The sequence below is a fragment of the Mustelus asterias genome, chromosome 21 (assembly GCF_964213995.1).
Source record: "Mustelus asterias chromosome 21, sMusAst1.hap1.1, whole genome shotgun sequence".
NCBI lineage: Eukaryota > Metazoa > Chordata > Chondrichthyes > Carcharhiniformes > Triakidae > Mustelus > Mustelus asterias.
The window spans coordinates 40059355-40086794 of record NC_135821.1 but is presented as its reverse complement, the minus strand read 5'-3'; the positions used below and the strand labels follow the sequence as shown (position 1 = coordinate 40086794).

General features: G+C 45.5%; 1 protein-coding gene across 2 annotated transcripts in view; it reads left to right on the top strand.

The window, feature by feature from the left end:
• LOC144508949 (borealin-like) overlaps positions 1–20114 on the top strand; it is a 32631-nt gene extending 12517 nt beyond the window's left edge. For both annotated transcript variants that reach the window (XM_078237164.1, XM_078237165.1), the window contains 8 exons: positions 1820–1860; positions 3883–3979; positions 5096–5178; positions 6805–6878; positions 17383–17469; positions 17810–17927; positions 18093–18179; positions 19934–20114. In XM_078237164.1, coding sequence (XP_078093290.1) covers positions 1820–1860; positions 3883–3979; positions 5096–5178; positions 6805–6878; positions 17383–17469; positions 17810–17927; positions 18093–18179; positions 19934–19969 — 623 coding nt within the window. In that variant the 3' untranslated portion in view covers positions 19970–20114. The remainder of the gene's footprint in view (positions 1–1819; positions 1861–3882; positions 3980–5095; positions 5179–6804; positions 6879–17382; positions 17470–17809; positions 17928–18092; positions 18180–19933) is intronic.
• Positions 20115–27440: the final 7326 nt, after the last annotated feature.

Below are 27440 nucleotides of genomic sequence, written 5' to 3'. Positions count from 1 at the left end.
TAAAAAAGAAACCATGGGCCCGATTCGCCCAAAAAACTTCTGAGTGCTGAATTGGCGAGGAAAAATGGCATAAATCACAATTGTTTTTTCAGTGCAACTTCAGACTCTAATCTCCCACACTCTGTGCAATGCAGAGGTCACAATCGTGAATATCATTAAAAGCTCGGGGGCGGGGGGGGTCCTTTTCACACCAGAGCCTGACAGTTCTGGAACTCTGCGCATGTGCAGTGGCCCCGATCTGTCAGCCTGCAGTTTGCTGGCCAGCTCAATCGCTGGCCAGCCCGGGACACCCCCACGCCCCCCCAAGTGCTGTCCCCACACCACACACACCCCACAGCCCGATCTTGGTCCCACAACAATTCCCGGACCAGCACTCTCCCAGTCCGGTCCACCCTGCTCTCCAGCCCGTCCTGATTGCTGGCTTCCCTCCAGCCCTGACTAATCCGATCTGCAGAGTGTCAGCAGGACCCTCCACCCCCACAATAAGCCCTGTCCCTTGGCACTGCCTGATGCCTGGTGGGCAGTGCCAAGGTACCCTCTGGACATGGGAACTTTGCCCCTTGGGCAGTGCCGGGGGCACAGGCTGGCACTGCCAGGGTGCCCATGCCCAGGGGGCACCGCCGCCTCAATTGCCACCCCCTCGCCCCCTTCACTCCGGCAGGGTTTCTCATTAGCTCCCTGCAAGTGGGGTGCTACTCTAAACCCCGCTGGAATGAAATGCTCCTGGTGGGGTGGGAGATGCTATCGGGCCCGGAGAATTCCGTGCCGGTCCCGATTAATGACATTTAAATAACATGAAAAACAGACTTAAACTACTTACCTGTCTTCCCACCGGTTTTCAGTGCGGTCCCGACTGCGCCTGCTCTCAGGCTGTGGGAGATGCACATGCATCGGGAATGAATGCGCGAATCCTGTGAAATGGCCGACATGCGCACCTCCCAACCCAACGTGCACGTTTTTTGGTGCGTCAGGATGGGAGAATTGGGCCCCAAAAGAAGCAAAAGAAATATAAACCTCTTGAAGAGTGACTAAAGGAGTCAATGTAAAATTATTTGGATTTGTAATTGGAACCACCCTTGTTAAATTCTTCAAGATTAACCAATACATAGCTTTGAATATGAGGTCTTATGGTGTAAAGGGTAGTGTCCTTTCCTTTGAGCCAGAAGCTCGGAGTTGAAGCCCCACTCGAGGACTTAGAAGGGAAAGGAAGGTTCATCCATAATATAACCAATGAGTATCAATTTGTAAATCCTTCTAACAGCATTATTGGTCACCCATGTGATGGAATTAATTTGAGATACCATCACTATATTTAGCTCTGGGCTACAACATGCATGTAAAGAGTTCTTGCCACAGCAACTCGTACTACTTTGTGGGGATAGTTGGCTTATTTGGCTGGATGATCGATGTTGGTCAGATTGGTGCCAACAGCACTGGGTTCAATCCCCATTCTAGCTTGGGTGGACTCAGGACCTGCCTCCTTGCCCTACCCATGGTTGAAGTTGTATCGCTATGGGTCAGACCTGCATTCAGGCAGAACTTGAGAAGAACATGGCTTTCATTAATGAAACTGTGAGGTTAAAGTTACTGGCTCCAATCTTGGGTCCCGAGATTGTCTGGAATGGGATGTAAATTTGGAATTGCAGATCAGGATTGTATTTGTCTGCATGCCCAATTTGTTAAAATGAACTTTTTGTCTGCCATTGAAAATTTGCAAGTGTCTGGTATTGGGTGCACTCGGTTATCGGGACTATCAGCGAGTATTTCTTTATATAGTTTCACTATATTATTATGAATTTTTCCTTTCTTTTCTTTAAAGCTATGGGTGGAGGCTCAAAGGCAGTAGCTGAAGTCGAACAAGTAAGTTTTTCTCCCCATCTTCTTTTATCTTGTTTATGGGATATAGGTGTCACAGGTAATAAATGCTAGCCTTGCAAGTGAGACATTGCCGTTGTCACAAACCTTTAGGCACTAAGTGTAGTAAAATCTTAATGCAATGTAATTCTCTCCCGATAGGGTAAGGTGTCTGATCCTGGTGACGTTTTCAAAATTCATTTATGGGTGTCACCAGCTAGGCTCGGATTTATTGCCCATCCCTAGTTGCCCTTCAGAAGGTGGTGGTGAGCTGCCTTGTATGGTATAGATTCACCCACCGTGCTGTCAGGGAGGGAATTCCAGGATTTCAAACCTGTGGCAGTGAAGGAACAATGATATATTTCCAAGTCAGGATGCTGAGTGACTTGGAAAGGAACCTCTACGTGGTTGTGTTCCCAGATATAAATAAATCATCATAGAATCCCTACAGTGCAGGAGGCCATTCGGCTTATTGAGTCTGCACTGACTCTGACAGAGCATCTTTTCCTACCTCATCCCTGTAACCCCGCACATTTATTCTGCTCATCTCCCTAACCTGCACATCTTTGGACACTTGAGGGGCAATTTAGCATGACCAATCCACCTAACCTGCACATCTTTTGAATGGGAGGAAATCGGAGCACCCAGAGGAAACCCACGCACTGGGAGAACGTACAAACTCCACACAGACAGTGACCCAAAGCCAGAATTGAACTCTGGTTCCTGGTGCTGTGATGCAGCAGTGCTAACCACTGTGCCACAGTACATTCCTCTGAAATTTTCCATGTTGTCAAGCAGATGCCAGTATTGTAGCTGCACTGGAACAATTTTTCTAGGAGCATGGTTAAATCTGGAGTACAAATTTGTTGTCAGGGCCCCTAACCTTTTCAGTATCCAATGCCTTTCGCTGTTTTCTGATGTCATGCGAGAGTGGATTGGCTGGAGATTGGCACTTGTGATGCTGGGGGTTTGGGAGGAGACTGAGATGGGTTATCCACTCAACACTTCTGGCTAAAGGTGTTGCAAATGCTTCAGCTTTATCTTTCATATTGACATGTTTTCTTCCTCTATCATTGAGGGTGGGGATATTTGTGGAGCCTTCTCCTCCTGTTCATTGCTTGATCATCCACCACCATTCGTGACTGATAAGGCAGGTGTTGCGGAGCTTTGATCTGATCTTTTAGTTGTGGGATTGCTTAGCTCTGCCTATTTATTATATGTGATTCTGTTGTTTGGTATGTATGTAGTCCTCTGTTGTAACTACACCAAGTTGACATTTCATTTTTAGATATATCTGCTCCTGGCAAATCTCTAAAATGGTGTAATGAGACTGATGGTAGCTAAGGGGAACACATTTCTTATAATGTAATCAAGAAAAAGGGGCACAACTTAAAATTAGAGATAGACAATGCGGGAATTAAATTAGGAAGCACTTTCATACACACAGTGGTGGAAATGTAATATTAACCTCCCCATTTGTTGGGACACTGGGACAATAGAATTTTTAAAGATTGGAAGAGATTTTTTTATTAGGTAAAGAAGCAAAGAGAAATGAATCCAAATTGGGCGAATGGAGTTGAAGTGCAGGACAGGGATGATCAAAGTGAATAGGGGAACAAAATCAAGGTCTGAGTAGCTTGCTCCTATTCCTATATCGTGTTTTGAAAAGCAATAGAAAGGTGAATACCCTAGTCAAAGTGTCTTAGCTGACTGCTGTTTTTACCTTCCCATAGACAATTGGGAAAAGTACTAGTGTGTATTGTTAAATTCCACAATACCCAGCAGTCCCTAGCACGCATTCTCCTTTACAAGGAAACAAACACAAATTGGAGTATTTTTAAAATAATCATTTATTCTAATACTGCTCTGAAATAAAAATGCACCTTGCCCGATTTAAAAATGGCCTTTGTCCTTTGAATGTTATCTGCTTGGGATTAATTTTTATGTAGTGTCAAATCCTTTTCTATTCTTGAGGATTATAGGAATTGGAAAATGTTCTCCTATATTTAATCCGTTTCTTTGCTACAGAAACGTATTGTTGCAGCCCGCATGGAAGTTGAAGCCATCGAATCTGAAATCTTGAAAGATGCTGCACCTCTGAGGATCACCAAAAAACGCAAGCTTGGTATGAAATGTCATTATCATATTAGCTTTTGTACGCTGATCTACTTTAACTGCCTGCTGTAAAATGCATGGATTTCTTCGAAAGCATTAGACCTACAAAAATGTCAACCATCTTCTACATGCATAGATTTTATGAATGAAATACGTGCTATCAGGGTTGGTGTGTTGTTGCTCTTGTGTGCTGTCCCTGGGTGGGGGGGCGGTGGTGTTGGTGTTGTCTGGTGCTAAATCAAGTTGCATCTTGCCTTAAAAAGTTGCCATTTTGGACTGTTGCTTTCAAGAATGTATAGCTGAGCAGTATATAGATGACTTTTCCTGCTTTCATGAAGAAAGGCAAGAAAATAAATTGAAAATGCCTCATTAACTTATAATGAAAGTATATTTATTTTTATTTTATTTTCACTTCTCTTGCTGGGAAAGTTCTTGTATCTGTAATGCATAAGAAATAGGTGCCAGACTGGGTCATTTGGCTCCTTGAGCCTGCTCTGCCATTCAATAAGATTATGGCTGATCTGATTGTTACCTCAAATCCACTTTCCAGACTGGCCTCATAACCGTCGACTCCCTTTTCAATCAAAAATCTGTCTGTTTTTCTTTAAATTAGTAAAGGATCACAGAAGAATATTGTACAGAGCAACCTTCCAGCGCCATTGATCAGCACAGTTCCAAAGGAAATTCAAAAACACCCCTTCCAAACCCGTAAGAGGGAGTAGCCTATTGTATTGCTGAATGAAAGGTGTTCAAACCAAACCACTTGGTCAACAAAAAGCATATGTACTGTTGAATCTTGACACACACACCTGTTGCTACTGACTCTCATGTACAGCATCAAGTTGTTGATACAAACTGCCCTTCCCACACCTCCAGATCCACAATATCCTTTACAGGACTAAACAGCAGAAATACAAATTGGATCAATTTGCCTGTGCTTTGCAGACTGGCTTAGAGGTTTTTTCTGTTTTTGCCAAGATTTGGCAATATTAGAGCAAGGAAAAGTGTTGCCCAACAGTGCAATTCCTAATGGATAGAGCGAGCAATGATTAGCTGTCTTTTCTCTATAGATGAATGAGTAAGTACTTGTAAATATTTTAATTAATTTTCAATGTATTCTCTGCAGGTAAAAACAAAGCAAAGAATGACTATGATGGAATTGTAAGTGACGATGAAAATCTTCCTCCTTCAACCAAAATGTTACGAAAGGTTAGTGTGCTTATAAAAATCTTGGGCGGGTTAGGTTGATTGGCTGTAATAAATTCCCCCTTAGTTTCGGGGGGATTGGTAGGGTAAATACGTGGGGTTACGGGGATAGGGCCTGGGTGGGATTGTTGTTGGTGCAGGCTCGATGGGCCAAATGGCCGCCTTCTGCATTGTAGAGATTCTATGATTCTCCGGCCTTCTTGCGGCAGAAGGCTGTTCGTCAGCGGTGGGATCTTTTGTTCCTGGCACCGTCAATGGGATTTCCCATTGGGTAAGCTCCACTATGCTAAAAAACCCATGTTGGGAGAGTGCCGCTGCCCGAACCAGAAGATCCCACTGCTATGAGCCGCCGGAGAATCCACCCTTTGTTTCTAGTCACTGTTTGACGGATGAATTGTAGCCAGTAAGCGATTGAAAATCTGCACAATGCAACTGTATTGACAAGCAGAACGACAGTTGCAAATCTCATTCTTGTTAAATATTGTTGGTTATTTAACACCAAACTGAAGTGTAGGGTGGGGAAGGAGATTGGGTTTGCAATACTAGAGCTGTGTAAGTGTTCGCTTAGACTGAAACCTAAAGTCAAACAAATTGCAAGCTAGCTTCAGGCAATAGCCACCTTCAATCTGATTCTGGATTTGATCTGTTTTTAAGTTTTTGTTTTTTCTCTGTTATATATCAGGGACTGGCTTGCAGCTTTCCATTGTATAGGCATACTTGAGATCTTTTCTAATGTGTACTTGTATTTGCATGCATGGAGCTGTTTGATCCAATACTGAGAAGAAATAATTTCAAGAAGGATGTTCCTGCATTTATTTGAGAGCAACCAATTCAATGCTTAACTAATTCCTCTCAAAGGCTTCCTAAAATTCTGCTTACAATTTAAAATAACCTGCCGGTATAATTCTAAAGTAAGTAGGATCTATAATAGTAAACTTTTAAAATTTGTCGGTCCAAGGAAAGATGCATTCATTCATTGTCGAGCCATAGCTGTCCTCGGAAGCTGCACTTGAATCTCTGCAATCCTCATACTATAGGTGCTCCCAGCATAACTTTTAATGTGGAATTCCAGGGTGTTGACCCAGAAGCGGTGGATTATGTACAAATAGAGTTGCTTTGTGACTTGCATGTGGTGGCATTTCCTTGTCATTGCTGGTCTTACTCATGGCGACAGAGAGCATGGGGTGGGAGTTGCTGCATGCATCTTGTAAATAATGCTGCAATTGTGGTACTAAGGGTATTGCATTCAGTGGTGGGGTATCCAGTCAAGCTGGCTCATTTATTGAAAATAGTGATTGTTTCTTGAGCATTTAGAGACTGTAGCTATCCTAGTGAGTATACAATCAGACTCCTGATTTGAATCTTGTCAATGGTTGAGTGTTTCTCTGAAAGAGCAAGAGCTGGGCTACGAGCCTCAGTACCCTGCTTCTGTTTTGTTGTTATAGCCAATGGCATTGATCCAGTTGTAGTTAAACCTTTACATAGTGGGGGTTGAAGGTTAGAGAGGGAGTTGGGTTGTAGTGAAGATGACCATTGCCAATGGCATGTGTAGTAAAGATGTGCTCTGTTGCCTCATGTCCTACTGTATGGTCAGCAATAACATTTTCTCTTAAATTATTCTCCTAATAGGCTAAAAATGGTGGAACCTTCTCTGTTAAAAGTAGACCTCCATCAGCATGTACCACAAGTACTCGGACTAGAAGGCAAGTACCACCTCAATGTTTATTCCTATTACAGAAGATAAATCTGAAACTTAAAATGCCCTGATCACTACAGTTAACAAGTTCATCCGTTCACAAGTAATTTTTTGATAATTTTTCACATTTGTGTCCTGGTTGTGGCTTTGCAATGACAATGCTGACCACAGAATGGTTACAGAACAATGTCCCTTTGAGTCTGTCAGCTCTCTACAAGAGCAGTTCACCAGATGCCACAGTCCCGTCTTTTTCCCATATCCTGGAAAATGTTTTGTCTTCAGATAATGATCCAATTCTCTTCTGAAAGCCACAATTGAATCTGCTTGCAGCACACACTCAGGAATTGCATCCCAGATCCTAACCGCTTGCGGCATTAAATAAACATTTTACCTATCACATTAAATCAGTGCCCACTGGTTCTTGATCGCGTCCACAAATAGGACTGATTTCTTCCTACCTATTCTGATTTTGAATACCCTGATCAAATCTCCCAATCTTCCCTTCTCCAAAGAGAACAGCCTCAACTTCCCCAATCTATCTATGCAATTGAAGTTCCTCATCCCTGTGTTACGAAAGAGGTTACTCCCCTTTACCTCGTGTCATAATCTGCTACAAATATTTGGGAAGGTGTTATCTGTTCTTAATTAACGTTTAGAGGTTCATTAATATAAAGGCCTGACACTCGCTTTAAGTGAATAATTAACCAGGTATTTTATTTAAATAACCAGGAACTTTAACTAAACAAGTAACATAAACTCAGGTACGTTTTGACTGAAATGCTGATTGAATAATACAAAGAACATTCATTACCAAAATAGTAATAATGGAAATTTAGGGGATGATTCTCCCAAAAGTGCTGAATTGTGAGAAAACTGGTCTAGATCACGCCAGTTTTTTCAGGGAACTTCAGACCCAAATTACCCACACTCTGTGCAATGCAGAGGTCACAATCGTGAATATCATTAAAAACTTGGGTGGGGCGGGGGTGGCCTATTCGTGCCGGAGGTTGATGGCTCTGCTCATGCGCAGTGGCCCCGATCTGTCAGTTTCCCCATTTCCTGGCCAGACCGGGACCACGGCAGTGCTGCCCCTCCAGCAACCCCTCTCCCCGCCATGGCCCGATCGTGGCTCGCAAGACAATTCCCAGGCCAGCCCCGACACTCGTCCCGAAATGCACCGATGTCCAGCCCACTCAGTCCCCCCGCCCCGCAGTGGCGACTCTCCCAATGCTCACCCCAATCGCTGACCTCCCTCCAGCCCAGACCGATCCCCATGCAGAGTGGAAACAGGACCCTCCACCCTCACAAATCGCCCCCTAGGCCTTGTGCACAATTTGCCCTGCCCCATGCCCGGTGGGCATGGGTGCCCTCTCAGCATAGGCACTTTGCCACTTGGGCAGTGCCATGTGGGCCGTGCCCATGCCCGGGGGCACCGCCACCCGACCCCCTGGGTGGCCCTGATTGCCCCCCCCCTTCACTCCGGCGGGGTCTCCGCTAGTTCCCCGCAAGTGGGGAGGTACTCTAACCCCCGCCAGAGTGAAAGATGTGCCATAATAACATTTACCACAGGTAAACACCCTAACCCAACAACATTATACAACCCCCACAGTGACAACACCCTAACCCAACAGTAACATAAGAACAACCCCCAGTGGTAACCAACGATGGTTCACCACATTCACCCCTCCTTTAAAACAAAGACCGGCGGGGTGCAAAAAAACAGGTCATATATGTACAAAATTCACATGTCCAGACGGTCTGGAGGACCGCACCGTCGCTGTGATCTCCTCAACACCGGTTGCGACACCGGAGCAGGTGCTTGCGGTGGCGTTCTCTCCAAAACAGCGTCCGGCTGTCCCCTCATGGACTCCCGGGCCGGTTGACCCTGGTGAGGCGATGGTGCAGGGGATCCTGGAACCTTCTGTGGTGGCGCCGATCTCCGAGTCTCAGGCAAGCTGTACATGGGAGTATAACTGTTATGCACTGGTCCCGGTGCTGACCGCGCCACGTCTGGGGAAGAAATAAGTAATAGGGGATTCGTGACAGGGGGTATGGGAGCGACAGGAGTTGCTACGTCCCCTGCGGGCGCCAGGTCTCGAATGGAGACTGTCCTCTCGCCCGTCAGGATATGCCACATAGGCATACTGAGGGTTGGCGTGGAGGAGTTGGACCGGTTCGACCAAGGGGTCGCCGCAGAAGGACGGGTCCTGGGTACGTCAACCAGGCTGGTAATGAGATCCCCGAGGACGACTTCCGAGGGAATGAGAACATCCTCTCGTGGGGAGTAGCATTGGTTGCCGTACACAGGAGGGAGCGGATAGAATGGAGCGCATTTGGAAGGACCTCCTGCCAATGGGAGACTGGAAGGCCCCTGGATTTCAGCGCCAGTAGGACAGCCTTCCAGACTGTAGCATTCTCCCTTTCCACCTGTCCGTTACCCCTAGGGTTGTAGCTCGTGGTTCTACTAGAGGCAATCCCGTATGAGAGTAGGAATTGCCTCAAGTCGTTGCTCATGAACGACGAGCCCCTGTCGCTATGTATGTAGCAGGGGTACCCGAACAGGGTAAAAAGCTCACTGAATGCCTTAATCACGGTGGCAGTCGACGTGTCCGCACAGGGGACAACAAACGGGAACCGGGAGTACTCGTCTATTATATTGAGGAAATAGACGTTCCGGTCCGTTGAGGGAAGGGGGCCCTTAAAATCCACACTCAGCCTCTCGAAAGGGCGAGTGGCCTTGACCAATTGTGCCCGGTCCGGTCGATAAAAGTGCGGTTTGCATTCCGCGCAAATCCGACAGCTTCTCGTCACTGACCTGACATCCTCCACCGAGTAGGGCAGGTTGCGGGCTTTTACGAAGTGGTAGAGTCGGGTGACTCCAGGATGACACAGGTCATTGTGGAGGGCCTTCAAGCGGTCCTCCTGCATGATGGCGCATGTTCCGCGCGAGAGGGCATCCGAGGGCTCATTGAGCTTCCCTGGACGATACATAATATCGTAATTATAGGTGGAGAGCTCAATTCTCCACCGCAAGATCTTATCGTTCTTGATCTTGCCCCTCTGCGTGTTACTGAACATAAACACCACGGATCGTTGATCCGTGATCAGAGTGAACCGCTTCCCCGCCAGGTAATGGCGCCAGTGTCTGACTGCCTCCACAATGGCCTGAGCCTCCTTCTCCACCGCTGAGTGCCGAATTTCAGGGCCTTGAAGGGTGCGGGAAAAGAACGCGACGGGCCTGCCTGCCTGGTTTAGTGTGGCGGCTAGGGCGAAATCAGATGCATCACTCTCCACCTGGAAAGGGATGGATTCATCCACCGCGTGCATCGTGGCTTTCGCAATGTCGCTTTTCAAAGCCTTGAAGGCCAATTGGGCCTCCGGCGTGAGTGGGAAGGTCGTGGACTTGATGAGCGGACGGGCTTTGTCCGCGTAGTTGGGGACCCACTGCGCATAATACTAAAAGAACCCGAGGCATCTCCTCAGTGCTTTCGTGCTAGCGGGCAAGGGAAGTTCAGTAAGGGGGCGCATACGGTCTGGATCAGGGCCAATGACCCCGTTTTCCACCACGTATCCAAGGATAGCTAACCTGCGCGTACGGAATACGCACTTCTCCCTGTTATAGGTCAGATTCAGGCGAGATGCAGTGCGCAGAAAGTGTTGGAGATTCGTGTCATGGTCCTGCTGGTCATGGCCGCAGATGGTGACGTTATCCAGGTACGGGAAGGTAGCCCGCAACCCGTTCTGGTCCACCATTCGGTCCATAGCACGCTGGAAGACCGAGACCCCATTGGTGACACCAAATGGAACCCTGAGGAATTGGTATAGACGACCATCCGCCTCAAAAGCCGTGTATTGTCGGTCCTCTGGGCGGATGGGGAGTTGATGGTAGGCGGACTTAAGGTCTATGGTAGAGAACACTCGGTACTGCGCAATCTGATTGACCATATCAGAAATGCGCGGGAGAGGATACGCATCCAGCTGCGTATAACGGTTAATGGTCTGACCGTAGTCGATGACCATCCGAGGTTTGTTCCCGCTTTTAACTACCACGACCTGCGCTCTCCACGGACTAGCACTGGCCTGTATGATCCCTTCCTTGAGGAGCCGCTGAACCTCAGATCTAATAAAGATCCGGTCTTCAGCGCTGTAACGCCTACTCTTAGTAGCGATGGGCTTGCAGCCTGGTACCAGATTCTTAAATAAAGAAGGTGTGGTGATTTTTAGAGTGGAAAGATTGCATGCGGGGCGCTTTGGGCAATTTGGAGGCTGCGGCTGATTCCCTACTGCCAGTGAAGGGAGTGGCCCACCGTACTGTAGGATCACACTCTTCATGTGGACCATAAAATTTAGTCCGAGGAGAATTGGCGCACAAAGGTGAGGTAACACAAGGAGCCTGTATTGCTCGTAAATTGTGCCCTGTACCTCTAGGGTTACCATACACCGTCCTTGGATCGGTACAGACCGGGACCGTGATGCCATGGAAATTGTCTGCTTGGCAGGTAGAACCCGGAGTCCACACCTTTTTGCAGTGTCAGGGTGTATGAAACTCTCGGTGCTCCCACTGTCAAACAGACAATACACAGTACGACCATTTACCTTGATGTTCATCATGGAATTATCAAGCCTGTGGTGCTTTGTCTGGTCCAGGGAGATCGACGCCACCGTTGGCCCCTGGGCGTCACTGCATGCAGCCGATGTTGATGCTGAGGACCCCTGCTGGTCGCTCCTAGTCGTCGTGGACCATGATGGCCGACCCCATGAATCGCACGTGGGTGAGGGCGCCAAACGTAGCGACTCCTGGTGGTCTTCCTCCTCCTCCGTCAGCCACGATGGCGCCGTCTTGGATTCGCACGTGGTCGGACCTCGTGGGTACTGCGACGCCGAAGGAGATTGTCTCCGCTCTGGAGGGTTACAAGCTGCACTGCCGTTTTTGGACTTCGACCTGCAAACTTTAGCATAGTGGCCCTTTTTACCACACTGGCTGCAGATTGCCGTTTTTGCAGGACACTGTTGCCGTGGATGCTTGGCCCCACCGCAAAAATAGCATCGCTGGCCGCCTGGAGCTGCCGCCGTCGTCGGATCGATATGGGAGCGCGAGCCCGCGGGGCGAGGAGGGATTTGAGCTTGCTCTTGCCACGTTGTCTCCACGTGGTCCTCGGGGTACAGAGCCAAGCTTTTCGACGCTGCTTCCAGCATCTCAGCCATTTCCATCGCTTGGGTCAAGTTGAGGTTCCCTTTCTCCAGTAACTTAAGCCGGATGTACGAGGACCCTACCCCTGCTACGAACGCGTCTCGGGCGAGGTCGTACATATATTGTTCGGCTGATACGTCTTTACAATCGCAACCCCTGGCAAGCTGCAGGAGCTCATTGGCGTAGTCCTCCATGGTTTCGCCCGACTGCCGACGTCGTGTAGCGAGGAGGTAACGAGCGTGTATCTCGTTGGGTGGTCTCGTGTATCGTTTCTTCAAGAGCTCGATGGCCCTCGGGTAAGTGGTGGCCGCACGAATCGCAAGATAAATCGTGTCGCTTACCCTTGCGTGGAGGACCTGGAATTTGTCGTTGTCTGTAGTAACAGCTACAGAGGCTGCCAGGTAGTCTTCGAAACACTTCCACCAGTGGTCGAAGGTGTTAGCGGCACCGACCGCACGTGGGTCCAACGCCAGACGTTCTGGTTTTAATATTTGTTCCATACTCCCTTTTTACTGTTGAGAGTTTTATGTTTGCTAATAAAATTGATGTGCGACAATCAAGCACGTGGAACAAGGCTTCAGTTATTGAAGGCTTTTATTAGCAAACAATGGAACTAACTAACACGAGTACACCAGTTCAGACTGGAGGGGTCCTGCCGGAGCAGAGGGTCTTATACCTCTCCCCCGGAGGCGGGGCCCCACCGGGATGTGCCATAATAACATTTACCACAGGTAAACACCCTAACCCAACAACATTATACAACCCCACAGTGACAACACCCTAACCCAACAGTAACATAAGAACAACCCCCAGTGGTAACCAACGATGGTTCACCACACAGACAAAATATCCTCTTCTCTTAAACCCAAATTGTCATCTTTGAAGCTTCTTGGGCCTTCCGGAAAGGCATAATTATGAAGCTGACGTGAAGCACTTTTATAGATATTATCTTGTCCTGCAGATTATTTAAAATTCAATCACTGGCTGCAGATTATTTCATACTCTATCACTGGCTTCCTGCTAAGTATGTGACTTCCACCAGGCAATTTGAATACTCTATAAGCTATCTATTTGATTTGCTGGGGTTTGCAAATCTGGCTTTCAGATATTTCACTTCTTCAGGAACCTCTTCAATAACAACGTAGCGGTGAAAGTCTCCCAAAGACATGTCGACATCTCTTAACAAAATTCCCCTGTGGGATGATAAATTCAGTAAGAAGTTTAACAACACCAGGTTAAAGTCCAACAGGTTTATTTGGTAGCAAAAGCCACACAAGCTTTCGAGGCTCTGAGCCCCTTCTTCAGGTGAGTGGGAATTCTGTTCACAAACAGAACTTATAAGACACAGACTCAATTTACATGAATAATGGTTGGAATGCGAATACTTACAACTAATCCAGTCTTTAAGAAACAAAACAATGGGAGTGGAGAGAGCATCAAGACAGGCTAAAAAGATGTGTATTGTCTCCAGACAAGACAGCCTTCGCGACACACGACAGCGCAGAGTCGCGGAGCAGAAACTGATAGCCAAGTTCCGCACACACAAGGACGGCCTCAACCGGGATATTGGGTTTATGTCACACTATTTCACATAAATATTTCTGCTTTTTTCCTCCTGAGTCTTTATCATGCGATCCTAGAATCAGAATTTATGTCACACTATTTGTAACTCCCACAGTTGCGTGGACCTGCAGAGTTTCACTGGCTGTCTTGTCTGGAGACAATACACATCTTTTTAGCCTGTCTTGATGCTCTCTCCACTCCCATTGTTTTGTTTCTTAAAGACTGGATTAGTTGTAAGTATTCGCATTCCAACCATTATTCATGTAAATTGAGTCTGTGTCTTATAAGTTCTGTTTGTGAACAGAATTCCCACTCACCTGAAGAAGGGGCTCAGAGCCTCGAAAGCTTGTGTGGCTTTTGCTACCAAATAAACCTGTTGGACTTTAACCTGGTGTTGTTAAACTTCTTACTGTGTTTACCCCAGTCCAACGCCGGCATCTCCACAGGATGATAAATTCATCAGGTTAATAAATTTCAGCAGCCAGTATCCAACAGATTTCAACTTTGCATGATGTGATTAGCTGCTTAGTATTTCCTCGCAAATCCGATGTCTTGTCATGACGTGCCACTTGATGAGAAAATCAGGTTACATTTATAACTTGCATTTATGTAATGCTTTTAACCTAATAAAGTGGGGACATTATAAAGCAAAATTTGATATGGAGCTGCATAAGGAGATATTAGGGCAGATGAGACGGAAGCTTGGTCAAAGAGGTATGTTTTTAAGGGTCGTCTCAAAGAAGGAAAGACATGCATTTGTATTGTGCTTTTCACCACTACTGGACATCCTTGAAATGCCTTACAGACAATGAATCACTTTTGGAAGTATGGTTACTGTTGTGATGTGGGAAACATTAATGAAGGAGAGAGGTGTAAGGAAGGAATTCCCGATCATGGGACTGTAACAATAGAAGGCACAGCAAACAATGGTGGAACAGTCGAAATCAGGGTGCTTGAGACCAGTATCGGAGGAGTGCGGGTATCTGAGGGTTGTAGGCCCAGAGGAAATTTGAAACAGAGGATAAAAATTTTTAAACCGGAGGCATTGTTTAACTGGGAATCAGTGTAGGTCAGTCAGCAGAGGATAATGCAGGGACATGACATGGGGGGGACAGCAGAGTTTTGGATGAGTGTACAGAAGGTAGAATATGGGAGGCCAGTCAGAAGTGCATTAGACTGTTCGATACTAGAGGTAATAAAGGCATAGATGAGGGATTCAGTTGTGGGTGAGCTGAGACAGGATGGAGACAGACAATGTTATGAAGATGGAAATACCCACAATTTGCCAACAGTCTGTTTCAGACTCGAACAGTGTCAGGGAGAAGAATGAAGTCAGTCTCCACGGAACGGAGATTGCAGTTGGTGCTGAAGGTAATGGCTTCAGCTTTCCCAATATTTATTTAGAGAACATTCATGCTCATCCCCTATTGGACGGTTTGAGATGTGGAGCTGGGTGTCGCAGCAGACATGTGGAACTCTATTTTTGGGTGATGCTGTAGAATGTAAGTGAGCAATATGGCAGAGGCAAGGACAGTTTCTTACCCAATACTGGAGATGACAATGCAGAAGCAAGAAGGAATGCTTTGAATATGATTAGTTAGATAAGAATAAAATCAAGCGCGTGCAGCCCTTGCCCAGGTGGACAGTACAGATAAGCTGAAGAAAGAAGCTGTGATCAGCTATGTCGGGCTGCAGAAAGGCTGTGAAGGCTGCAGCGTGGTAGTTTACCTTTGCCACAGTCACATAGGTTGTCAATTGTGAAAAGAGCCATTTTAATGCTATTGCAGTGGATGAAAGTCTGATTTGAGGGATTGAAACATGGACTTCAGGAAGGATGGGACAAATTTGGAGGTAACAGCACATTGTGAAGAGGAAAGGGAGATTGGTTATGGAGCAATTAGGTTTCAAGGATGGAAGGTAAAGAGATTTGTTTTTAAGAAGATGGTTGAAAGAGAGATGATTTGATTTATTATTGTCACATGTATTAACATAGTGAAAAGTATTGTTTCTTGCGCGCTATACAAACAGCATACCGTTCATAGAGAAGGAAACGAGAGTGTGCAGAATGTAGTGTTACAGTCATAGCTAGGGTGTAGAGAAAGATCAACTTAATGCGAGGTGAGTCCATTCAAAAGTCTGACAGCAGCAGGGAAGAAGCTGTTCTTGAGACGGTTGGTATGTGACCTCAGACTTTTGTATCTTTTTCCTGACAGAAGAAGGTGGAAGAGAGAATGTCTGGGGGGGGTGGCGTGGGGTCCTTAATTATGCTGGCTGCTTTGCCGAAGCAGCGGGAAGTGTAGACAGAGTCAATGGATGGGAGGCTGGTTTGCGTGATGGATTGGGCTACAATCTTTATGTCCAGTAGTGGTGAAAAGCACAATACAAATGCATGTCTTTATGCATCTTCACGACCTTTTGTAGTTTCTTGCAGTGTTCGGCAGAGCAGGAGCCATATATGGACAGTATCTGAAGGGAGGGAACTATTCACAATATCAGCTATTATTGGAACAAGAGAGGGAAGTTTGGTCAGCACTTCAGGGGTTATCTTTGCATTCCAGGCGGTGATCCTGGAATAGTGAGCAGTTTTGGCAGATGTGAGCAAGACCCAATGGTACTTTATATGGTTGAGCCAGATCTAGATGGCTAAACGAATTGCCCTCCATATCCATTCAAGTTTGTATCCCTTGTGGGTGAAGATGAAGGCTGTACCAGATGGGATGGCCAGAGAGTAGTAGTTTTAGTGGCAAAGGCAGTGATGCAGATGTGGTAGACTAAATCAGTAGCTGCGGAGATTTTGTGAATGAAAGGCAAACGTTTGGACCATCAGTTATGGTCTTATCTGTGATTGATACAATAGGCCTTCTGAGGCAACATGTGATGACAAGTTTAAGGAGGTGGCCCTGAATGTAGGTGGCTTGTGTGGCAGAGGAAATTGAGGAAGGAGAGGACCGTGAATATAGAAGAGGGAGTACAAGGTGAATTGAGAGGAAGGTTAAAATCTTTGAGGATGAGAAGTCACTCACTGTCAAGGCTGATTGAGGGAAGCAGCAAAATTCTCTTGGAGAGTTTTTTTAAAAATGGTATTTGAGTGGATGGTGGAGAACTGGAATAAGGTGGGATGCTCGAAGGGGAGTGTGCCAGAGGACTAAGAACACAGACCAAGGTCTGACTTGATGGTGACAGTCACACCACTATCATGATGGCCTGGGAAGAATAAATTAATGGAACTGCATAGCTGGGTGTGTTAGTTTTAACGGAAGGTGTTACTAGACCTCACCAGGTTTTTGTCAAGGCTATGATGTCAGTTTATCCATTCACATTAATTGTATGGATGGCAAGTGTTTTGTTCACATGCCTTTCTGCAATTGTTTTAACCCAGGAATAAATCCTAGTTGTCTTTCGCTAGAGGGTTGGCCTATGAGGAGAGATTGAATGGAGTTGGTTTATGTTCTCTGGAAGAATGAGATGTGATTACATTGAATCAAAGTATTCTGGGAGAGCTTGACACAGTGGATGTTGAGTGGCTGTTTCCCCTAAAGTTAAAGTTTATTTATTAGTCACAAGTAAGGCTTGCATTAACACTGCAATGAAGTTACTGTGAAATTCCCCTGACTGGAGAGTTTAGAACAAGGAGTCATAAGGGATCAGCTATTTAGAAACAAGATGAAAAAATGCCTTCTGTTTAAGGGTGTGACTCTCTAGAATGTTTTTCTCCCTTTATTGTAACTTTTGACATTGTGTCTTTTCAATTATACAGGACCAGCCGAACAAAGGGTCTCCGTCCTTCAAATACCAGTGATATATGGGGTCCCACACCATTGATGACGCCTAAATTTGATTCACGGTCAGTTTATTAAGAGTTCTTTGTATCTAGCCATCAAATTGAAGTTTCTACCTTTCTGCAAGTTGACATATTTCCTGTGTATTTATTTCCCTCTGGTATCCAAGCTAAACCAACTGTTTTTAAAAATACCTTTTGATAAATTGCTTTAAATGCACACTGCAATTTCCCTCCACCCTCCTGCTCCCCACCCCCACTAAAATATACCTTGAACTTTCAGTCTTCCAATAACCAAAGCTTGGAAACTTGGCTTGAGTAGCTGCACGACTTTGTTTTAGTTATGTTTTTGAATAGTTTTGGTATGATGTGGCTGTGAACCCCTGTTTTATAAAATGGTTTGCAGGTTGCTGAAAACGACAACTCGCATACGGAAAGCGGGGGAGAGTGTATATAGCTTATCAGGAAGCCCACTTGCTGAACCCAGAGAAGTAACCATCAGTATCCCAACTGAGAGTGGACAGGTGAGCTGGCTGAGAACTCGGCCTTATTGCTGCAGCAAACATCCATTGATTAAGGATCTCGTTGTAAATGAGAGTTTGTAGGTTCTGTTTTTTCCACAACCTGACAACAAGTTCATTTTAAATGAAGCTGCTGTGAAGACTAAATTGGATTTTCCTGTGTTGTAGAGTATCCAACTTCTGGCCAGCAAAATAAACAATACAGATTTAACTCAATTGGATGACAAGACATTTAAGAGTTTTGAGGAACTATCTGTAAGTATTTTATTACGCTGAACAATTGCTGTTAGCATATCCAAATGGGCAATAGTGACGATACAACTCATTATGATGCTGCTCTGAGAAGCTCAGAGGATGGGAGGCTGGTTTCCCTCATAATATCTCCAGCCTTTGTAAATGGGGGGGGGTGGTGGTGGAAAGCAGGCAATCGGGGGCCTCCCAGAGGGTCGGGTGGCAGGGTGGTGCCCCCTGAGGGCACGTTAAATTCCCACCTATTTTAGTGTTTTCTATAAATTTGGCGATTGTATATTCTATCCCTCCATCCAAGTCATTAATATAGATTGTAAATAGTTGGGGCTGAGGACTGAACCCTGTGGCACCCCACTAGTTACAGCTTGTCAACCAGAAAATGACTTATTTACCTCCACTCTCTGCTTTCTGTTAGTTAGCCAATACTCTGTCTAAGCTAATATATTGCCCCCAACTCTGTGGGATCTTACCTTCTGTATTAACCTTCTGTGTGGCACCTTATCAAATGCGTTCTGCCATTTGTGTTCCTCAGTCTCGTCATCTTAGGGACCAACACTGACTTTAGCTTCTCTCTCTTTTTATATACTTAATGCTAGATTTCTTTCAAAATTTACCATTGTTTTTATTACATTTTTAGTAACCCTGTATTGGTTTTAAAATTTTCCGAATCCTCCAGTCTGCCACCTACCTTTGCAATATAGTACACTTTAGTTTATGCCTTTGTTTCCTTTTAACCTCCTTACTTAGCCATGGATGTATTTTCCACCTCTTACAATCTCTCTCTCTGAAATATATTTTAGTTGGGAGGAATTGAATATCTCCTTAAATGTCTGTCACGATTCATGAACTGTCCTGCCTTTTAGTCTTCCTGCCCAGTCAACGAGGGCCAAATCTGCCTTCATTAGATTTTCAATTTGATTTTAATTTTACTACTGATCTTGAATTTTTTACTCTGCAATTTTTCCTACGTGACCTTCGATCCTAAAACAAGTCAGAAAAGGTAGAGAGAATTACTTAGCTGTGATATCACACAGGCATGTTCACTTGATGTAGGAATGCTGCAGCTTATCTCCCAGCTCTCCGGCGTTGGTCTACTCCTGTCCCCACTGTCTCTCACTTTTCCCCTGCTCTTCTAGATGCTGCTGACTGCCTCTGGGTCCTTTTCCTACCCACTGCCTGCACATCTTTGGACACTCGGGGAAATTTAGCATGGCCAATCCAACTAACCCACAAATCTTGGACTGTGATGGAAACCCACGCAGACACTGGGAGAACGTGCAAACTCCACTCAGACAGTCACCCAAAGCCCAAAATAAACCCAAGTGCCTGGCACTGAGGCAGCGGTGCTAATCACTGTGCTGCCGCTCCAATAGATTGCCATTTCTACTTCCTTGGAAAGGCCTGTCCCTGAACTTGGTTATTTCTATTATTGGGCCCTGTTTTACATTTATAAATGTAATAAATTTATTACACAATTTATCCATGTGTAAAATGGACCACCCTTAAAGGATTAGAGTTTTAGATGGTTGAGAACAGAAGCTATGAATATTTTCCTTCCAGCCATCCTCTGTAGACCTTCTAACCTTGGGTGCTGAGCTATATAATTAATGTCAAAAAATGCAGAACTTGATTAGAAGATGAAATTGAAATAAATTCTAACTGTAATTTTGTTGACTGGGCGAGGGGAGTTTGGGGAAGAAATGTGGAGTAAATGTCACTGAAGTGCAGCATTATAATTTGCATTTGCTTTTACCTTGTAGCGTCAACTCAACAAAATGTTGAAGACAAGAAAATGAAAGCTCGGAGTTTCCAGCATCCTATGTGTGAATGCTTGTTTAAAGTATGACACCATTATAATGTGGTTTGATCGTGATTAAAACTGTTTTTGTTTAAAAACTGTTTTGTTAATAAAATAATTTTTTTAACAATTGGAAACAATCCACTGCTGGTTCAAGTTGACCCCTGTGCAGCAAGAGGCTGTTCTTGCTTCCGAATATAGATACTGCATCAAATTCAAACCGGCTCATGCACCCACATTTCTTACAAGATATAAACTATTTTCGACACTAATTTTCTACAATTACAGGTCAGCATTTATTGCCATACCTTACTTAGAAAGGAGGTTGAGACTCACTTTCCTGAATGGCTGCTGTCTGTGTGGTGAAGGTGCTCAATAGTTTATTATTACTGACTTGCTTTTTAGGCCAAATCTGTGGGCAGTTGGAATCTTGCACACTATTTTTCTTTGTGGAACAGTGATCGTATTTAAACCGACCAGGCAACGGTGGCAGGTTTCCTTTCCCTAGTGAGGCAATTGGATTTTAGTGATGACAGCTTCGTGGTCACTTACTGATATCCACTTCTATTTATTTACAGATTTACTTTTAACTCGGTCCACATTCTAAAATGACCATGATGGGATTTTAAACTCGCATGCTCTAAATTATTAGTCCAGTGACATTTTTGTTCCCTGGACAGCACAGTGGTCAGCACTGCTGCCTCACAGCACCAGGGACCCGGGTTAGCACTGCTGCCTCACAGCGCCAGGGACCCAGGTCAGCCCTGCTGCCTCACAGCGCCAGGGACCCGGGCTAGCACTGCTGCCTCAGCGCCAGGGACCTGGGCTAGCACTGCTGCCTCACAGCGCCAGGGACCCGGGCTAGCACTGCTGCCTCACAGCACCAGGGACACGGGTTAGCACTGCTGCCTCACAGCGCCAGGGACCCGGGCTAGCCCTGCTGCCTCACAGCACCAGGGACACGGGTTAGCACTGCTGCCTCACAGCGCCAGGGACCCGGGCTAGCCCTGCTGCCTCACAGCGCCAGGGACCCAGGTTAGCACTGCTGCCTCACAGCACCAGGGACACGGGTTAGCACTGCTGCCTCACAGCGCCAGGGACCCGGGCTAGCCCTGCTGCCTCACAGCACCAGGGACACGGGTTAGCACTGCTGCCTCACAGCGCCAGGGACCCGGGCTAGCCCTGCTGCCTCACAGTGCCAGGGACCCGGGCTAGCACTGCTGCCTCACAGCGCCAGGGACCCGGGTTAGCACTGCTGCCTCACAGCGCCAGGGACCCGGGCTAGCACTGCTGCCTCACAGCGCCAGGGATCCGAGTTCGATTCTGGCCTTGGATAATAATGACCTAGAACGAGCATGCTGGGCATAGTTTCAAAATTTTCAGATGACTGTAGACTCAGAAGTTTAGTGGACTTTAAAGGTGGTGATAAACTTGGAAGAGGGCATTAAAGAAAATGGATGGGAATGTGGCAGAGGAAGTTGAATGCTGAGAAGTAATATATTTTGGTCGGAAGAACGAGGAAAGGCAATATAAAATACAGGGTAGAATATTGTGTACAATTCTGACCACACTTTAGGAAGGACGTGAAGGCTTTAGAGAGGGTGAAGCAAAGATTTATGAGAATAGTTCCAGAGATGAGTGACTAGGTGGATTGATTTGGAGAAGCTGGAGTTCTCTGTAGGGAAGAGAAGTTGGGAGGAGCCTTGATAAAAATCGTGATGGAGTCTAGACAGTAAATGGAAACTTCCCATCGGTGTACGTGGTGAAAACCAGAGATTGGTTCTGTTGCAATTGACCTTAAATAGGCATTGATGAGGTGAGAAAAATTTCCTATGCTATGGGTGATTGGGACGTGGAATGCACAGCTGAGAGTTTGGGGGAGATGGATTCAGTTGTGGCTTTCAAGTGGGAATTGGATAAATGCCTGAAGGTAAACAATTTGCAGGGAAAAGCGTAGAGGATGTTGCTCTGGGAACCTGCACAGACAGGATGGACTGAACAGCCTTCCCTGCTGTAGGTAACCATTCCCTAACAAAAAAGAAATTGTTTGTGGGAATTGCCTAAAATATGCCAGGAACCTGACCAGATTTGTTTTTGAATGTCCTGGGCAAAAACTGGAAATGTGACACATTTTTAAGTCGGTGGTATCCCAGCACATGCTCTTAAGTCCAGTACTGGAGTAGAATAGCATTGGTGGAGAGTTTTTTTTTAACCTAGCTCTTTCAGAGCTTGGATATTCATAAAATGCTGCACACTGAATGTTGCATAAATGATCATCTCTCTGGTGCACATCTGAGTTATGAAACTGATCACTTTGGGACAGGTAGCCGGAGGTCCTAGACTTAATAAATCTCAGGTGAAATGAATTGAGCTGATGGAGCCCAGAGCTAAAATGTTGCATTGTTTCACTTGCAGGTGGCAGTATAGGACAGTAAAATAGTCAGTGCGAAGATAAGTAATACATATTGAACGGAAGTCTAAATGAAAAATAGAAATGAGGAATAAGTAGGCAGGTCAATTACTTGTGGGGATGTTTATGTTCTAACATGGAACATCTGGCTTTAGATTTGGACTATCTCTTTTCCTAATGTGTCACTTTTGATAACTTGAATTTTCCTGTGTCACTTTGAAAGTGCATTTTGTCTGCTGCTCCAAGCCCAGACTCTTCATTTTAACTTGCTCTTCTTGGGCCTTTCTCCTCTGTCTCATTGTCCTGTTGCACGGTCATGCCTCATTTAGGTAACTACATGAAGATGTAGCTTTGTCTGGGTGCGATAAGGCCGAGGGCTTAATTATGGGAATTTGGTTGGTGAGACAATATGAAGGGTTGATCTCTTTCTAAAATCTAGTCCTTGGAACAAAGAAGGTGAGGTGGTGGGAGTGACTTGATAGAGGTGTACAAAGTTATGAGGGGAAACTATAGAGTGGACATGTATAAAATTGTTTCCCATAGTGAAGAATTCTAGAACCAAGGGACATAGATTCAAGATAAGTGGCAGTAGGTGTAGAGGGGACATGAGGAAGAACTTTTTTACGCAAAGGGTGCTGGATGTCTGGAATTCACTACCCAGAGACACTAAACTCTTAAAAGTACCTGGATCTGCACCTTAAGTGCTGTAAGCTACAGGGCTCTGAGCCGGGTGCAGAAAGGTGTGATTAGAAAGGGCACCTGGGTGTCCTCAGACTGACATGGACAAGATGGGCAGAATGGACTCCTGTGCTGTAACTTTTCTATGGTTCTTAAGTTTGCAGTTAGAACTTAACTTGACAGTAACTTGTAGTTTCTTTCAGTCTTAGTTAAAACAAAAGCTCCCCTGCTAAGAGGCAGCTACAGTGTAAAGTAGATAGCTAGTTTAGCACTGGTTCCCTAGCCAGCAGAAGTTGACTCTGGTCACTGAATCCCAGCTACTATAAATGCAGGAGTTTTAGCAGATGCAGTTAGTAGCTGAGTGCATTAAGGAGGAGGTGCTGTTTGATCTTTTATATAAAAGGAGTAGCCCACGAGAGGGGGCCATAGACAGCAAGACCCAAGATCTTAAGCCCAGAGATATTAATTGGATGAGCAGGTAGGTAGTTGTTTAATGTTTATTTTGCTCCTTTTCAAAACTGGGGTAATACTATCAATGGAAAGAGCAGCACGGTGGCACAGTGGGTAGCACTGCTGCCTCACAGCGCCAGGAACCCGGATTCAGTTCCAGTCTTGGGTCACTGTCTGTGTGGAGTTTGTGCATTCTCCCCATGTCTGCGTTGGTTTCCTCCGGGTGCTCCAGTCCAAAGATGTGTGAGTTAGGTTGATTGGCCATGCTGAATTAACCAGCCAGAACGTCTGGGTTTGAATCCTACCTGAGGTCTTGATGGCAAAGGAAAGTGCAATGATAATGCCATCAGAGTATCATCTTGGAAATCTTTCCAATGTACCAATGGCAGAGGGTAAGGGTGGGAGAAAGTCCTGAGCAGCCATGTGATGAAAAGAATACCATCACTAACTAGTGTCATGCCCTGTACTGGCATGTCGTATTATCATTTTCCAGGTAATATGTTTAAATATTTTGGGGTGGCACAGTGGTTAGCACTGCTGCCTCTCAGCGCCTGGGATCCAGGTTCAAATCTGGCCTCGGGTAATTGTGTGGAGTTTGCACGTTCTCCCCATGTCTGCATGGATGTCCTTTTGGTGCTCTGGTTTCCTCCCACACTCCAAAGATGTGTGAGTTAGGTGGATTGGCCATGCTAAATTGCACCTTAGTGTCAGAGATTAGTAGGGCAAATTGGTGGGGTTACAGTGATAGGGCTTGGGTGGGATTGTTGTTGGTGCAGGCTTGATGGGCCAAATGGCCTCCTTCGGCACCGTTGAGATTCTATGATTGGACAACATTAAATAAGCTATTAAGATGGCTGCCACAAGTCAAGTGACCTTTAGTATTCAGGCTGCAGACATGCCCTGTATTGGCATGTCATATTATCATCTTCCAGATCATACTTTTAAACACTGGGCAACATTAAATAAGCTATTAAGATGGCTGCTGTGAGTCATATGACATTTAGTATTTCGGCTACAGACAATTTCAAGCCTCAGGCAAATACTTAATTAAATTTTGGACATGGTATAGGTACCTCAAAGCCATCTGTGAAATTCATCCATCTCTTGGCTTAAGGATGGACTCGGGTTTCCACATTGCCTAATTCCTTTCCTTTCCTTCAGAGAGACGTGATCGAAATTCCATTTTGTAGCAGAAGGAAGTGAATAGCCAATGTCAACCTTGCATTGTATCATAACGGTCTCTCACATACCATGGTATATAATACTCAGGTATTAATTCATAATACTGGATGTGAGATCAACGTAACACCATACATTATATGAAAAGTGAAAAGTCACGTGGTGAGACAGCTATGTTTTCTTTATCTGTTGAACAGTAGTTTGCTGGTCAGAGCCATCAATTCAACCAGTCTGTGAACCAGGCAGAAACCACCTACAAGACATCAACTCAAAGACCTAACCTGTTCCAGTTTTTGAAGTTCACCCGAGAAACAACCTTCTAGATATTCGACTACAAGAAACCTCGCAAGCTGCTGTGAACCTTTCACTTTATAAAGCCCCTCAACTCAACTCTAAATTACTGGAACTATTCAAGAATTCACAGATCTGCCGTTTGGAAGATCGGAAATCATAAATGAGCGACTGAATTAACTGTAATATGTAAGTGTGCACTATCTTTTTCTGTATTGAATCTTCGTGTGTGTGTGTGTGTGCTTGAGATGCAGTAGGTGGGACTTTATGGTCTTGCTCATCCTGAAACTATAAAATCCCACCCAAGACCAAAGGACCTTTCCATGATCCGCCCCTCGCCTGCTCTGATTCCCGTGATGGGCGGGACAGTAAAATTCTGGCCAGTATATTTCATTGCATTTATTTGGAGTACGCCTGAGAATAAATTACCTTTATTTTAAACTCATGAAAGCCTACTGCTGCATCATTTAATTAGAATACACATTCCAAGGGTAAAAAAGGACACATCCCCATACAAAACATACTGATTACGCACAATAAGAAAGAGTATATCCTGTCTGTGACTGTAATATCAGAGTCCAACATGAAAGTACATGTTGCCACAGAAGTTCCGACATGCTGAGTGAAGTTTAACACACTGCCACCATCCAACCTACCTGGTCCCGTTATGAATGCATCTTCCTTAGTTAACAAGTCCTGGAGTGGGGCTTGAACCCTGACTTTCTGACTCAGAGGCAGAGACATCATCCACTGCATTCCGAAAGGAGATGACGGAATAAAATAAGCTTTTGCGACAGGCAGCTAACTCAAGGTGCCCACAGGTCGTATAACTTGACCAATGTACGATGTCCAATGTCACTTCTATTTTCAATCCACTGAGAAAACACACACACATTCCAGGATATTTTGACAACTCCATCCACTGACATTAAACAGAGCAACAATCTGGATTGACACGATTCAGCTGATCAGGACAGACGCTGGCACAACACAAAGTCACAATCACAGCTGAGCAGAATTCAATCAGCTACCAAAAGCAACATAGAACTGAATAAGACTGGCCTTCTTAACACTCTCCAAAATCAACAACTTGCAATTATGTAGTGTCTTTCAATTCATAAGATGCCCCATTCCATAGGAGCATAATCACATGAACAACTGGTACTAAGACAAGTGGTCAAATGTGATAGTTCTAAAAGCAGGAAAGGCTGAGAGGTTCAGAGAAGATGTTACAAAGCTTAGATAGCTAAAAAGGTGATTACTGGTGAAGGACTGTATAAAAATAAGAAGGAGAGGAGGCCACAATTTAATGACCGTTGTTCTTGAAGCCTGTTCCCCTGACGTCTGGCTGAAGTATTTTACAGGAGAGCCGAGGAGGACACAGCATACGCTAAAGGAAGAATTAAATGCCCTCCCCTGAGTTTAGGGGTGGAGAGTGTGAACTCTGCCTCTCCCCTGATTAAGCCCAGTGCAGGAACTTTCATGGATGGCTTCCTTCCCCTGCTGCCAACTGAGGCCCTTAAGTTGGCAATCAACATGGGATTCAACATGCAGGAAACCTGAAAAGCAAAGCTTGTTGGGGCTGTTTGAAGATTGACATGGTGTGGGGTGAGGGTGTGGATGCTGGTTCCATCATTCAAAGGTCTGATCGAGAGACCCAGCATTGGGCTGCAGAGTCCACTGAGATTCATGTTCCTGACCTAGCTGCTGGCCTATTTCCTTTGCAATCCCTGTGACCAACTGCCCTCACCACCCCCTTCTGCCATCAGTCATCCATGACCGTAGTCTCTTGCCGATCCTGGGTCTCAGGTGGATGTATTATTGGCAGAAACCACAACCCTCTCGGTTCCGCTGCCGAGCAATGCACAATTCCTCACCTCAAATTGGTTGGAAACTCCCAGAGGCCTGAGTTCCACACCCAGGGTCCTTATTCGTGGGGAAGGCCTGCTGTCGACCAGTTACACCTCTACTTTGGCAGGAGGCTAAGGAAATCCAGCATGTCTGCTACAACTCTCAACAATTTCTACAGATGCACCATAGAAAGCATCCTTTCCGGATGTATCACAGCTTGGTATGACTCCTGCTCTGACCAAAACCACAAGAAACTACAAAGGGTTGTGACCGTAGCCCAGTCTATCATACAAACCAGCCTCCCATCCATTGACTTCCAATACACTTCCCACTGCCTCAGAAAAGCAGCATAATCAAGGACCCCATGCACCCCGGACATAATCTCTTCCATCTTCTTCCGCTGGGAAAAAGATGCAGACGTCAGAGACCACATACCAACCGACTCAAGAGCAGCTTCATCCCTGCTACCATCAGACTTTTGAATGGACTTACCTTGCATTAAGTTGATCTTTCTCTACACCCGAGCTATAACTGTAACACTACATTCTGCACCTTCTCCTTTTCTTCTCCCCAATGAACAGTATGTTTTGTCTGTATAGCGCATAAGAAA